Source organism: Sesamum indicum, linkage group LG4 (assembly GCF_026168435.1).
Source record: "Sesamum indicum cultivar Baizhima isolate 11 linkage group LG4, ASM2616843v1, whole genome shotgun sequence".
Lineage (NCBI taxonomy): Eukaryota > Viridiplantae > Streptophyta > Magnoliopsida > Lamiales > Pedaliaceae > Sesamum > Sesamum indicum.
This window is the reverse complement of record NC_142660.1, coordinates 2,922,390-2,937,903: the sequence shown is the minus strand read 5'-3', so window position 1 is coordinate 2,937,903 and position 15,514 is coordinate 2,922,390. Positions and strand designations below refer to the sequence as shown.

The 15,514-nt window shown below is 36.0% G+C and overlaps 2 protein-coding genes across 2 annotated transcripts; one reads left to right on the top strand and one right to left on the bottom strand.

Annotated features, from left to right (window-relative positions):
• Positions 1-821: 821 nt before the first annotated feature.
• Positions 822-4,228, top strand: LSMT-L (Rubisco methyltransferase family protein). The gene is made up of 6 exons (XM_011077236.3): positions 822-1,456; positions 1,560-1,588; positions 1,879-2,090; positions 2,539-2,664; positions 3,019-3,423; positions 3,658-4,228. The coding sequence occupies exons 1-6, from the start codon at positions 966-968 to the stop codon at positions 3,871-3,873; spliced, it is 1,479 nt and encodes a 492-aa protein (XP_011075538.1). The 5' UTR covers positions 822-965; the 3' UTR covers positions 3,874-4,228.
• Positions 4,229-4,584: 356 nt separating this feature from the next.
• On the bottom strand, positions 4,585-9,963 carry LOC105159996 (O-fucosyltransferase family protein). Its single transcript, XM_011077234.3, has 8 exons — positions 9,276-9,963; positions 8,273-8,340; positions 8,105-8,193; positions 7,865-8,027; positions 6,900-7,189; positions 6,354-6,558; positions 5,404-5,561; positions 4,585-5,310 (listed from the first exon to the last, which is right to left on the bottom strand). The coding sequence occupies exons 1-8, from the start codon at positions 9,529-9,531 to the stop codon at positions 5,037-5,039; spliced, it is 1,503 nt and encodes a 500-aa protein (XP_011075536.1). The 5' UTR covers positions 9,532-9,963; the 3' UTR covers positions 4,585-5,036.
• Between the last annotated feature and the right edge of the window lie 5,551 nt (positions 9,964-15,514).

Sequence of the window (15,514 nt, the reverse complement as noted above, 5' to 3'; positions counted from 1 at the left end):
TAATGACTAAAATACCCTTAATGAAGGTTAGTTTGGTCTTTTCGCAGGGGTGGCATGCGTATACCCATCAAAGTGGAAGGTGCAATACAAGCTCTCTCTTGTCGCCCATTGCCCCCCAATCCTTCCCTTGTCGCCACCTCCCACCCCATCCCCCTTTTCCATCGCCACCCCCCTTTCCCCATTCCCCGTCATCGCGACCCCTCCCGATTCCCTCGGCCCAGTCGTCACCACTCCATTCATCCCTTCCAATAGCTCGGCCTCCCCCTCCAGTGGTGGTTGTCATTGTTGTCCCCCTCCCTCCAGCCCCTCTCTCTCTATATATATTACACACACATTTATGTGTGTGTATATATTTAATATATTACATATGTATTTTGAATTAAATTTTATATAAAATATGTATTATTTAAATATACAATTAAATTTGTATCGTTGATTGAAATTAAGTAAAATCTAGACCATTAATATTTCAATCAAATTTCAACCTTAAATTCAAATCTATTCCAATGTTTATAAATAATGCAAATGTCATTTTATAAAAGAAAAAATATTTCAAAAAATATAGAAAGCGTGTTTAACACTCACAACCACGTAGGGTTTTTTTGCTTCATTTTTTAAAATATATGAGAGTAAATTATTGTTTATTTTCTCACATAAGGATAAATTATTATTTTTAATATTGCAGAGGGTAAAATATATTTAACCTGAGAAAAGTATGAGGGACAAAATTTAAATAAGTGGCATAATTGAGGGGCTAAAATGATATTTATCCAAAAACTAATATTAGCATGCAGACAGCCATCACAGGAAAAGGTTTATCCATAACCAGAAGCTATTAAATGTAGTATCTCCAACAACCTCATCTAGCAACTGTCAGTTCCCCGCCCCACCCATACTTCACACTCCACTACGACCATATACGCAGAGCAAAAGCGAAAAGAAGAGAGAAACAGAAGAAAATAATAATGGCGTCTCTGTTCGCTGTCCAGCCTCCAACTCCCTCTTCAATCCTCAAAACCCCAGGAACAAACAACTTCTTGAAAACAAACCCAACTCTTCATCATTTCAAGAAAAGATCGTTCTCTTTGAATTCAGTCCTATCAACAGAAACTGACCCAAATATCCCACAAACAGTTCAGAGGTTCTGGCAATGGCTGAAAGATGAAGGGGTGGTCTCATCCAAGACCCCGGTGAAGCCTGGGATTGTGACCGAAGGCCTCGGACTGGTAGCCACGAGGAATATTGGTAGAAACGAGGTTGTATTGGAGGTGCCCAAGAGGTTCTGGATTAATCAGGATGCAGCTGCAGCCTCAGAGATTGGCAGCATTTGCTCTGGATTGAAGCCCTTCATTGCTGTTGCTTTGTTTTTGCTGAGCGAGAAGTTTAAGGGGGAAGAGTCTAAGTGGAAATATTATATTGATGTTCTTCCTGAGAGTACTAATTCTACTATATATTGGTGGGTCTACCTCAAAATTCATTCTTGTTTGTGTTTATCATCTTTTTCTTTTTAATCTTATTTTGTTTTGATAACCATTGTTTTGCGTTCTACTCCAGTGCAGGTCAGAAGAGGAGCTTCTTGAGATTCAGGGTCAGTATTTTATCTTGATTGCATCATTCGGTTCTTGGAAAAACAAAATTGATGGCAATTTGTCCATCTTCTTAATATTGAAAGCTGTACATATTCGTTGAGTCATATGCTGTGGGCCTTTGTTTGATATATTATGGAAAACAAAGTTAGTTTTCTTAGCTGGATAGGATTCTTGAGTTATAAGTGGTTAGTGGGACTTAATGTATGAGATGAGTTATTGTTCAATTTCTATGATAACTTCGCTATCCGGCACTGTAATCAGAATCTCTAATTGTTCTGAAGTCCTGCAGGAACTCAACTGTTGAGCACTACATTGGGTGTGAAAGAGTTTGTCCAGAATGAGTTTCTTAAAGTAGAAGAAGAAGTCATACTCCCAAACAAGCAGCTTTTTCCTTTTCCTTTAACATTGGATGATTTCTTTTGGGCATTTGGAATACTCAGATCAAGGGCATTTTCCCGTCTTCGTAATCAAAATCTTGTTGTTATCCCCTTCGCCGACTTGGTATAGTCTTGAGTACTTGCTTTTACTTTCTATATCTGTAACTCCAAAAGCTTCAATGAGAAACTAAATAAGCAGCTAAACATCTTAATTTCCTAGCTAGGGAAAATTGGTTAATATCAAGAAGCCTGACAGTTGTAGTATCGGCATAACTGAATTTGAACACAAACCTCAGCTACCTTTTCTGCTATCTTAATATCAAGCTTGTGTATTGGCATGATGATAGCTGATGCCAATTGCCACATGCTGAAGTTTTTCTATATTTTGGCAGTGATTGAAAACAAATACTTCTCTAGTGCTGACTTTAGTTTGAGTTTTCACTAAGAAATATGTATTGGACTAGCGGTCTGAGAAGCGGTTTAGGACTACTATTGGTAAACCGTAATCTCCCTAACTTGGTCTATGAATTCCTTGGTCAACGCGCTTGATTGGATCTTTTTGTATGCATCAGATCAACCACAGTGCTAAAGTTACCACTGAGGATCATGCTCATGAAGTTAGAGGACCAGCAGGTCTATTCTCATGGGATTATCTGTTTCAATTAAGGAGCCCATTATCTCTTAAGGCTGGTGAGCAGGTAAACTTCATTACTATATCTCGAGTAATAAATTTAGGCCACTTGTAAAACATCGAAGACCAGCTTTGATGCAGAAAGCTATCGTGGTCGCCCTGTCATTTTGTGCTTGTAATCCTTTTAACATGATCTATTCACAAAGCTAGAAGAAAATACTACATAAATTTTCATGGCAATAGAACTCAAAATTGTGTTCGTTTCCTTTCTCTGGCTTTTGTTCTTGAAGTGATTTTCTGTCATAAAAAATTATTTGCAAACCATGGGTCCAACTAGACAGTATCAAGTTTAAGTTGAAGGGTCCCAAGTTCCAAACTTGGAATTGGGGATACTGAAACAGAAAATTATTCATTTTGGCAGGTTTTCATCCAATATGATATAAAGAAAAGTAACGCGGATATGGCTCTAGACTATGGGTTCATCGAATCAAATTCAGATCGTGATGCATTCACATTAACACTGGAAATATCAGAGTCGGATGAATTTTTCGCTGACAAGTTGGATATAGCTGAGTCAAATGGTTTAGAAGAAACTGCTTACTTTGATATCAAGTATGGCCAACCTCTTCCGACGGCTATGCTTCCCTATCTGCGGCTCGTAGCACTTGGAGGATCTGATGCTTTCCTCCTGGAGTCAATTTTCAGAAACTCAATTTGGGGCTTCCTTGAACTGCCTATTAGCCGTGCCAATGAGGAACTCATATGTAAAGTAGTCCGCAGTGCATGCAAATCTGCACTATCTGGCTATCCCACCACCATTGAAGAGGTAACCTTGTTCTTGATTTATGTTGGATTATAATGACTTCTTCATTTGTTTCATCAATATATTTCACTGAGGAGAGAAGAAAATATCACTTCACTAGAACTAGCATTTCCTATGACCTTTTTCATGTTTCTGACATTGTGATTGGTTAATGATGAAACAGTAGATCTTTGCCATATAGTTTTCCTAATAATACATGGTTGTTCTTCAAGCACTTCTTAAGAAATCAACTTGCAGGATGAAAAGCTGAAGGAGGAAGGAAATCTCAGTCCAAGGCTTGAAATAGCAGTTGGGATAAGAATCGGAGAGAAGAAGGTATTGCAGCAAATTGATGATATCTTCAGGGAGAGGGAGTCAGAATTAGACTTACTCGAATATTACCAAGAAAGAAGGCTGAAAGATCTTGGTCTAGTTGGGGAGCAAGGTGAAATAATCTTCTGGGAGCCTAAATAGAATTCTGCTAAGTGCTGAGCTTCCTCATGGATCTGAATTCCTATGGTTCTTGAAATGGCGTGTGATATATTCCTCTACCACGATTGGTTAAGGATTTTTCAAGTGATGAAAAAGATAAACTTCCACCACACCCTCCGAGAACATCCAAAGGGATGGGTATTTGTCACGTTCCAGACTGGCAAAATTTCTGTCAGTTCGACTTTTGCACTACTCCGTCTGGGCAACAACTTTTGGTTCATTAAGCTTCCTTCTTGTTTGGAAATTGTGGTTCTAGTAGGGATTTCAGACTAATATTTGCTTCATATGGTAATGCATCCAACTTAGTAAAGGAAATGCAGTTCAAATCTTTCATTCACTGCATGTTGCTGCTCTAGTCCCTGATTTTGATTTGATATTCGGGGACGAAGTTCATTAACTGCTTCAGTTTTTATTACCTGACTGATGCCTTAACTTTGAATTTAGGATGTGTTTATAATGAGTAAATGGATATGTCTTGTTGAGGAAACACCAGGGATTCAAAGATTTGCCTTGCTTTCATTACTTCTGAGCTCATCCATTCTCCTTTAGATGATAAGAGAAATGCAAGAATACTGAGACAGCAGAATCTGTCTGATTACATCAGAATCTGGTCTACATATCTGGCAACTTTTGAGTTTGTTCCAATTTTTACCATATTCTTTACAAGCAAAAAGACCAATCTAAAACCAAGAATTTGAGCGAAAATTAAACCACCTTCAGCTCCAGAAATCACTTCCCATGAATAGGTTAATTCTGCACGTTACTTGCCATGATACAAATAATGAGGCAGCTTTTGTATAAATAGCTAAGGAATCATGCTAAGTACAGAGCTCAGCTGCAACAGCAGAAGAAAACAAATGCCTATGAACAAAATAAATGAAGTCATTTTTCAACATCCGATTTTCATGTAATTTCTTTACTTTTCAAGCAATTAATTGCAGAACCCATAAATGCGCGAAGACCACATTTCACCGCCCGGTTGACAAAGTGGACATCTTGCTATTTCCTCAGAGCTTGTTCAGCATTCTGCCAAATCCAAGCCTTTTGCTTATTGTAGTGGCGTCGTTTCTTTCAGTCCACGACCCACCAAACACACTCTGACCGTGGTACAAATATGTGAGGAAATCCTGCTTTTGCGGGCACATTTACTGGAATGCAGTTGTATTTCCAGGGCCCAATAAGTCACCGCAACTTGTGCTATCGCACAGGCATTCTTGAGGATTTGCATAGAAATAATCTTCTTCTTTAGGCTTGTCTGCAATAACCCTACGGAGAGTTGGCTGTCCCATTCTTCTCTCATGAGCCAGCCTAACAGCAACTGAAAACCCATCCCATGAGAGATTTCCATTCTGATGTAAATCCAACAATTCAACAAGCCTTCGGCGATCTAGTTGGATGGTCTTTTTGAATCCTCGAAACCTGCAAAGATCAGATAAAAAATACCTGAAATGTATTTTTCTGGCAGATTAGCCTAGTTAAAAGTATACAACTCTTAAAAGTTTGTGCTGGTACCTACGATGACCTTCAACAACTCTTGCCATGTTCCCATCATAAGTGGGAATAAAGATATTACTGGCAACAGAAACCATAAAATCTAGTGCTGCCATTTGAGATGAATGATTCTGGAACTGGCGCAAATCATCAGGATCCAGCAGCATTTCCTTTTTCAGCTGAACCACAGCATAAGTAAGATATTAGAAAAAGAGCAATACAATACGAACAAAGTGGCAAAAAGAAAAAAACAACATTGAAGAGATCAACATCATCAAAATTCCCAATGCATAGTCAGTTTCTTGATCTTGTATTCAATTTGGTACTTAATGTGCAGTCCAACTAGCCTTAATACAAAGATGCTGGAAGAAGGAAGAAGACTGATGTGCCATCCCTAGATTAATTTATTTGAAAACTTGTAAATCTTCTAAAACATAAATACTCACCGTTCCACAGACCTGATGACAAAGATAGCCACCTTTGTTGATTTTGAACATAAAATATATAATAGCTGTCCTAGTTTTTTGTTCAACATTTTGGAAACAGAAAATCTGGCTTGTAATCGTAAAACCACCACACCTTTAGAACAAAGCATTATGCTCTGATAAATAATTGCTTCTTCGCTTCATGTTCAAAAAAATATTCCCTGTTCCACAGCACGTGTAAAAATTCCCAACCAGAAGCATCAGCAGGTACCTGCTCTGGTATTTTCCAGCCCAATGATTCACTCTTTGGCAACCAGGTATGTTGGTTAAGGATCTTTAACAAAAAAGATTTTTTGTGAAGATTGTGTTCTCTCATTACAAGAAATACTTATAATATTTGTCAGATAGCTAGATAATCTATTATTCGCAGAGGGTCACACAGAACAAGCAGTTCCTGCTAATTATTTCTCCTAACAGATTTGAGCACACGCACATTTAGATAGGTACACAGAGAAGGACATAAAGATACAGTAACCACTGACTCACAATCCTTGGAAAGGCAGCTCTTAGTGCTGCAAGTCTCCTTTCACCACCATAGATCTCACCAGATGCAATATAGATCTGTGTCTCCTTGTCAAAACCCAATGCTTGTAAAATCAAAGCCATTTCCTCTGGGGTAAGAGGACACAAGCCATTTGATCTTTTCTCTTCGGATACTATCTCTTTCTCCCTCCACCAAGGAAATGCATACCTGAACCAGAAAAATAAAGTGAAGAAATGGAAAACAGAAAGACTTGATCCTACTAAAAGAACGAGGGAAGGGGATTGGAGCTATTAAGCTGCCAATCTCAGCTGGAGAAAAATTGCAAGGATGAGTTAAGAACCTAAAACACCCAACAAAAAGGAAAGATACTTATTAACTTCACACATTAAGTTTCCTTAGTGTTAAAGCATTGCAAGTAATGGTGATACTGTCATCCCAAAACTAAGAACAGTTTGATTTCTTATACCATGGAACGGAGAATTAATAAACCAACATATTATTCTCACATGATACATTAATTTATAACTGAGTTTCTTCATGCAAATTACCTCAGTCTTTTGAGCTCCTCGGCTTCCTCTATACTGCAGCCATGAGTGCAACCGGAGAAAGCCAACATATCCATCTCATATCTCAAATGCAAAGCTAAATAGGGTCCCTTCTGCTGAATAATGCGAACCAACTTGTTTCCCAGTGCCTCGATCTCAGGTGTAAACTTTAGTGCCTGAAAATTGACACGGCACCTGAGCCTCTGAAGATCCAGAGAAATCCCATTGTTAGCCAGACGTGAATCTGTTCGGTTGAAGTGTAACACCTTGTGCTTATCAAAGAGAGGCAGAATCTGCAAGGTGGATTGAAAACTGAACAAATGTCCAACATAATTCCAATCAATAAAAGGGGTAATCAAAGTGGAGTATCCTGTCAGAAGTTATATCCTAAAGTAGCAAGTGTAAGATATACTCATTCTGTTTAGGTTTCAAAGTGATCTCAATTATGATAAAGCAATTGTGGACACTGTTCCTAATCCTTAGATGGACCACTCCTCTTCACCATATATGATATTCAACCATACTCCTGAATCTTATTCGCATCTTCAGAATTTTCTTTTTCCGATTCAATGATTAGTCATCAATCTTCCTATATTTTAGAACCAAAAGCTACTTGTCATCTCTCTAACCTTACAAACACACATAATTACCAAGTCAATTGTTATTTCTAGATAGATGCCAAACATCCAGGTCAAATAGTGCTTCTTGTAAGATTGTGGCAAATAAGCAGATATACTACTGAATGGTGCACAAATGAAATGCTTTCATAAAAAATTCTCATCAAATTATATTTCCCTATCTTATACTTATCTTGAAGTGTAAGAGTTAGAAATTCACTTTTCAAATATTAGTTACAATTTGCAGGTTAGTAAAAAGTGAAGCATAAGATAGAATTTTTGTTTTTCTAATATTTCATTTTGTAATAGTATTCCTGTGAAGACATTTTGGTGGAAATACAACTAGCAGACCTGTTGCAAGTAGTACTGCTCATTTGACCAGCTAACAGGAGGCATTACAAGTGGTTGATATCCATATCGCAGGCCAAACCTCTTCGGCAACCTCTTGATAATTCGCACTTCATCTCTTAATGAATCAATAAAATGTTGCACATCGAAAATATCCTCAAAATTGCTGCATGTTAAACCGCTTCAATTCAAAATGCATAAACGGAAAGGGCATTATCAAATACTTCGTTTCACTTTAAGTACCTAGGATCAGCCCAAAATGATGTCTTATCAAGCTCTGGAACGACCAATGTAAGATTTAATAGCCGTGCAACAGTTACCATGTCACAAATCTGAATGTCCGAAGGTGCTAAATTAGACAAAGTGAAACATAAATAGTTAGACAAGGACGAGACAGATATTAATACCAACCGCAGAGCGCATTTGATTCAAGCCACCATTGCAAGAGACTTTGAGAAAGCCATTACTCGTATAATTCCCTGCAAATTGTCATTAGTTTATAGTTTGAGTGTTAATATCACAATTTTATCTGTATGACATCTCAAGTACACTTGTAAAATTTCACTGACAATTATTATTGCGTCTACCATCCTCAAGAAGACCATAAAAGAGTGCAAGGATTAAGATAGATAACACCATATTTCCTCTAGAAGATGAAGGCAGTTCCTCGACATAAACTAGTAAAAAATCATCAACGAAAAATTTGAAGGATAGGTTTAATATTCAGTTCCATTGTGTAACATGAAAACTCTTATTTCCTTTTTGTTTTTTTTGGTTTCATACACAATAGACTAAAAGGACCCCTTTCAATTATCACTTTTCTCACCAAAATCCAAGGAACAAACAGAAATTTTTATTAGTGGGCTGATAATCTCGACGAGATACTAAACTAACGTACCCACCCACCCCCTGCAGACCCAAGACAGAATCCGCATCAGGGTGCATATGAAACAGAATAAATAAGAATGGTAATGTAGCAAGCATGATACCACATAATAAGCTTCCAGCAATTCCCCAGAACATTTAAAATCCTATTATCTCCACCATGTCAAAGTTTTACCCATTTTACATGCATGAATCACTCATTCCAGAAAGTATATTCTCAAACTACTAAAACCGAAAAGATTGGAGAGAAAGATTGCGCGAATAGCATCAAACAACCCATGATGCGCCTTTCCTGGAGAAAACTGCAACCAATTACAGTGATTCTGCATACAAGCATAGCATCCTCCAGAAACATTCTTCCCGTTACACAACATCACACTCCTTTTTTCCAATTGCAATTAATCAACCTACATCACTCTACATTCTCAATTACTCCGTAGCAAGCAACTCGGATTCAGAAAAGCACCGTCAATTAATCAACAAAGAACCACCACTGCTACAGAAATTACATCTAGAAGAGGCTACTTACTAGCCGGAACGAGTGGCGGAGGCGAAGAAGGCATTGATCCCTCTTGATGGGCAGACATTTTCGTGAATCCCGGAAATCCAGTAAGCAAGCGAGGATGCCAGAGCTCCCCAACTGCCACCAGTTGAACCAAACAAGTCCATATCAGTATGCTAGAACAAACCCTAATAAACCAAACTTGTAATCTCGTCCTCTGTATCACCGCCCCCTGCAATGGCAGCAATTTCTCCGCACCTCTCTCTGATCTAATCGCCTCCATTTAAGCCTCATTTCCACCGCCAACAATTCATCTTCATACAATATCACCACTATAACCTAAATTCTAACGCAGCAAAATTGATCTTTACACACAAAAACAAGCATAATTCAAGCGTGTCTACAAATTGCAATGCGAGTTGCGTTAGAGATTCAAAATTTAGGGTGCATTGGTGGGTTTCAACGAAAACCCATCAGCTGAAAAAACTTGATTTACCAATCAAACAAAAGAAAAACAATAAAACTAATTTCAATCTTTTTAAATCCGGAAACAGATTGAAGAAATGAGATCCCAAAGCAGAGACAGAAAAAATGGGGAATCTCTACGGAGCCGTGAATTTCACGAGGGAAAACGCATCTAAATTAAATAAGGAGTAATTTTCACGGAATTCTGCTTTAAAAAAATCGCCAATCTCTAAACAATATTAGGCTACGCCCCCTATTCATGTATCGGTACAGTATAATAAATTCAATGTGTACATTAACTTTTCTTATAAAATAATTTAAATAAATAGTAATACTTCCTAATTTAAGGGATAATTACACTCTTTTTCCCTAAAATTTAATGTAATTGTATATAAATCTTTTTTATTTGAAAAATTACATCTGGCACTCATGAACTTTGCTTTCGTCTAACAAATAATTCTTTTCATTAGTTAAAATTAATCGAATTTACTGATATTAATAAAATAATAAAAAAAATCTATATTTACCTTCGATTGACTTATTACTAACTTATTACACGTCAAATAAATCTTTTTATGATCAAATTATCATTGTACGTCTTCACGCGTTAATGTATGTGAATAGGTATATCTCCACAGGTACTTTAGTTCAAAACAAATTATTTGACCTGTAATAAATCAATCAAGGGTAAAATAATTAATTTTTTTTATTAACATCAGTAAGTACGAGAGTTTTGACCAATTGAGTGATTTATTTATTAGACGAAAGTAAACCTCAAGGGTGTTAGATGTAAATTTCAAACCACAGGCGATCAACGTATAATTATATCGAATCTCAGAAGATGAGAGTGTAATCATCCCTAAACTTAAACAAAAACGTATAAATTTTAAAAAATGCCGAATCGTCTAAATAAAGAGATATTTACATAAAATTTTAACGATAAATCATGAAATCAGAAGTACTATTCTTTTAAAACAAAGGCATATCATAATAGCCAAAGTGTACATATTTGATCGTCTTTGAGTACAAAAACAACTCGACAAACTTTGCTTTTTAAAACATACGCAGATCGATTTTTGTGTAATAATCGGTTCAATTTATAAAAAAATGGTAAAAAAAAATTGCAAATTAACTATAAAAAAAAAGTACTATTTAGTTTTGAGCAAAATGGGATTTATTTTTTTCTTGTAAATTTTTTGGGCTTTATGTTTTGTTCCTCAGTTTGATGGTTTGGACAATGAAAGTTTGATTGTTTGGTGGGGAAATGATGATAGAGACCTTTTTGATTTTATTAATAGCATAATTTGTATGTGATTAGTAGTAATTAATTGTGTATACCAAGAAAGAGTGTATACTAATTAGTCAATTTTAACCTTAATTAATATATAGTTTGTGGGGGGTAGAAATGGATAATTATGGAATTAATGTGGATCTAAGTTAAATAATTTATGTGATTAATGGATATAAGAATCTAGCCACTCCTTTTTTTCTATTTTAATTTTTTATTTTTTTTGGGAAAAGGACATTTAAGTATTATCGAAGCATAGGGTGGGCCCGGACAATAAATTTTCTGACGTATATTTACACTTCGGTACTCTATTTTTTAATATTAGTGCGTCACGTGATACTTGTATGCATATAATCAGATAAATATATGGATGATTATATATATATTTTTTTGAGATTCTGTGTAATTATATATAAATTTTCTGTGGTTTGAGAAATTTCATCTAACAATCTTGAAGATTGCTTCCGTTCCGTCTAACAAATAAATCTATTTGTTAGTCAAAATTCATCGATTTGCTGATATTAACAAAAAAAACTATAAGATATTTACCCTCAATTTATTTGTTACTGACTTATGGCAGGTCAAACATTTTTTTCCGACTGAACTACCCTTATAATTGTGAAGATACACCTCCTCATATGCATTAAAGCGTGAAGATATATGAGGGTAATTTGGTAATAAAAGAATTACTTGACTTGCATTGAATCAGTAATAAATCAATTAAGGGGTAAATATATATTTTTAATTTTTTTTGTTATTATAAGCAAATTTAGTGAATTTGGACTACAACAGAAGAATTTATTTGTTATACGGAAGCAAACCTTATGAGTGCTAAATGTAATTTTTCAAACCACAGGGGATTTACGTGTAATTACACCAAACTTTAGGGACTGGGAGTGTAATTATCCCATAAATATAATACATATTTTAAAAATAAAAATTAGGGATAATTATATTATTATTTTTTTTAAATTTGGTGTAATTACATATGTTCCCCTATAGTGGTTTGAAAAATTACATATTATACTCTTGATATTTGTTTCTATCTAATATATCACGATATATAATTATATATTTATATATTACATATGTTAATATTAATATATTACATATTAACCTTGTTTTAACATTTATTATTTTTGTTAATTACAAAAATTGAACTAGTAACATAATTAACAAAAAAAAAATTAACTACAAATAAATGTTCATAGTACGATAAGTACTATATTAACATTGCACACAGGGACTTTGGAGATGAGATTATCCAATTGCCTATTAACATTTATTTAAATATGCATACGATCACATTTTTTTTTTAAATCCATAACTAGCAAGAATACTTTTTTTTCTTTTTTTCAAAGTTTCATATGACTAATATATAATTAAAATTTAAATATCATTAGTATAAATACTTGATGTTGGTCAAATTGATCTCCCAGAGAGTGGTGGTTTGTGACCAGTATGATGCGATCTCCCAGGGGTGTTGATCTTTGATCCATTGTGATTCTTCCAAATGTTTTGATGGTCGCTCAGAAGAGAAAAACATGTTAGGCTAGTGGGGATGTTCCTCGATGAAGACCCTCCGATGCATAGGTCAGCTCAAGTTTAAGATGGTAAATAACGATCTCAAGTAGTAAATGAGGGAGCAAATAAAAATATATCTTATAAAAAATGCCGTGAAATGAGGATATTTATAAGGCTAAATATGCTCATCTGCTGATCAATGTGGCGTCATCTCAAATTATGAAACGTCAAAGGATCTACGCTCTAGATTTTAGGTCATCAAAGCTGGTCGGTTCGTTGACGCAGATCCGGTGCTCTAGTGGTATTTTAGTGTTGTTGAATAATTATTTGTGTTTTGTTTTTCAAGTGGGTATGATATTCCCCAATTAATACTAAGAGGATGTTGGCCAAATTATATAGTATAGATATTAGTATTTTTTTTTAAAAAAATAATTATACTATTTTACAATATTCAGTACACAAAATATCAATATTTTTAAATTAATCCATAAATTCAAAGAAAGTAAAAATTATAACATACTACTATTAAAAATGAAATAAATATCTACAACCATAAAAGTGGAACTCACGCGGCTTGGTATACTCTGATCAATCAAAGAATATATCAATATTTTTTCACAACTTACTAAGCTTAATATTTGGATTAGATCTAAAGTTTGACATTTTGTAAAAGATAAGTGTTTTTTTTTAGATATTTTTCAACCTAAATTTCATTATTTTTATAAAAAAAAGACTCGCATAAGTGGTTATGTTCGTTGATTTTTTACCTAAACGAAATATATAATACATTAGTCCGTATTTATTTGGACTGATTCAGTTATGGCACGCCGTCCCTTCATGCATATTATAAATAAATTTTTACATTTTAAAATATGTTATACACAAGAATAAAATATATAAACCAACATAATATATTTCAATAAATAAAAGAAAATTAACTTAGGGATATTATTTACATAAAAAAAATGGTGTCATGGCATCACAAACTGCCGTTTGTGAGTGAAAACAGATCTTTATATATATATATATATATATTTATTTTTGTATAGATATATAGATGGGAAGAAGAACCTGACTAGGCATGATCGAAAAATACATAAGGGATACTTTTAGTAATTCGAAAAATTGGTATCGCGGTTGATCCGGGTCGAAATTCTCGCAACCTCCTTGGTCGGACGATTTGGTCCTCCAAGCAGTTCGAACTCGCTACCTCTCCAAGACTAGTGATCGGGCCCTGAGAAAAGAAGCAGATCGTTAGGCTTGTTGGGGTGGCCCCTAGCTAAGACCCTTTGATACTTAAGTCAGTGTTGGTATCGAGGTGGTAAAAGTAAGTCGCTTGCAAGCTGAAGGGCCGAAGCGACCAAAAAAGTAGAGTGATGAAGATGGCATACCATAAATATACTGACTGCGAAGTATTTATAACGCAAGACCGGGGGTTTCGTTGGTCCAATGAGTGTCGTCCATGTGTTTTTGGTTGCCAGGGTCGAGTCGCCAGTCCGCGTCGGGTTATGACCCGGCCTGATCGAAAACGCACGGATCCTGCCAGTAAAATTGTAATTTTGTGCCCTTTTAGGAGCAAAATGGTCTTTTTCTAATAAATTAGGGTTTTACCCCATCATTACTCCCCCACTTCTTTTAGTATGAGCACGCTAAGGGAAGTAAAAAAGACTCTCGATCTCAGCCTTTAGATCATCCCTGCTACCTCAGCATCCAACCATTGATCCTGGCGCGAATCTCCATGAGTTTACCCCTATAAATAGAGAGGAGTTTGACTGCAAATTCACCATTCACTCGCGATCTCAACCTCTCTGAGTGCGACCTCTTCCCTCTACCAACGATCTGATCTCTTAAGTTCAAACCCAGGTACTTACTTCTTCACGACCTCCTCTTACTTTTCAATTATGTCTTCAGATTCTGAGTCTAGTTTTAGTTCATCTGATAGTTCTTCCAGTAGATCATCTAACAGTCCATCCGCGACGTCCAATATTCTTTTAGCTCATAAAAAGCAAGTAGGTTTTTCTCCTAGGGTAGATAGAAACAACCTAGATGTAGCAATCCCAGTCATGACCTTCGAACAATATGAAGATAAATTAGCCAACGAACCTTAGCTTACTATAGAAAGTACTTTACACTGGACAGTAACTACGATTAGGAAAAAGTATCATATTCCCCCGAATTTTGAAATTATTCTTCCTTCCTCTTCCGATTGCATGAATCAACCTCCTCTAGGTAGTTGTCCGATTTTTGTTGTTCACTTAGACGCAGGTCTGCCTTTTCCACTTCCGCGATCCGTTGCTCGAATATTATCTAGGTTAGAAATATGTCCGATGCAGTTAGCTCCAAATTCCATACGTCATATACTTACCTTTATTATAATAATGGAGCACTTAGGACTCGAACCCGACTTCGAAAACTTCTGATTGCTTTATAAGTTCACGACCTCGCAGAGGTCAAGCGATTAGGGTTTTTTCTATCTCACGGCCAAACCATATTGTGCCTTTGTTTCTAATTTGAAATCAGATGTAGGCTCTTGGAAAGATAAGTTCTTTTTCCTTTGACCACCCCCAAATCAAATCTGGCCCTTTCCTTGTGACTGACGCACTACCAAACCCGACCCCAAATCCACGATGTAAGGTTAGATGATGATCTACCAAACCTGGCCCTTTGAAGCTTGCTGTCTCAGTCCGGCACCTATTCAAACCTAGGGTTCTTTAGGTGATCAATCTTTTTCCTCATTCCACTTGCAATATATTCATATGTGATGGTGACTAAATTCTTTTTCTTGCAGGCTCTATCATAATGGATGCTCGGATCATAAGAAGAATTCGCGCCAAGAAGGCTAAACAAATAGTCACTCCCTCGCGATCAGATTCCCCGTATCCCTCGTCTGTTCCTATTGAAAGTAAACTGAGGTCGCAGAGAGCTCGCTCCCCAAGTCCACTACGCACAACTTCCATTGAGCTCCAATGAGAATAGCGATCCCATTGCT

Excerpts from the sequence above, each read along its gene's own strand:
- LOC105159996 (XM_011077234.3), bottom strand. The coding sequence starts at position 9,531 with ATGGAGGCGATTAGATCAGAGAGAGGTGCGGAGAAATTGCTGCCATTG. Across the intron at positions 8,341-9,275 it reads TCCGCCACTCGTTCCGGCTA|GGAATTATACGAGTAATGGC; the intron begins GTAAGTAGCCTC and ends GACAATTTGCAG. Across the intron at positions 6,559-6,899 it reads GAGGAGCTCAAAAGACTGAG|GTATGCATTTCCTTGGTGGA; the intron begins GTAATTTGCATG and ends TTTCTGGTTCAG.
- LSMT-L (XM_011077236.3), top strand. The coding sequence starts at position 966 with ATGGCGTCTCTGTTCGCTGTCCAGCCTCCAACTCCCTCTTCAATCCTC. Across the intron at positions 1,589-1,878 it reads GGAGCTTCTTGAGATTCAGG|GAACTCAACTGTTGAGCACT; the intron begins GTCAGTATTTTA and ends GAAGTCCTGCAG. Across the intron at positions 2,665-3,018 it reads CTCTTAAGGCTGGTGAGCAG|GTTTTCATCCAATATGATAT; the intron begins GTAAACTTCATT and ends TCATTTTGGCAG.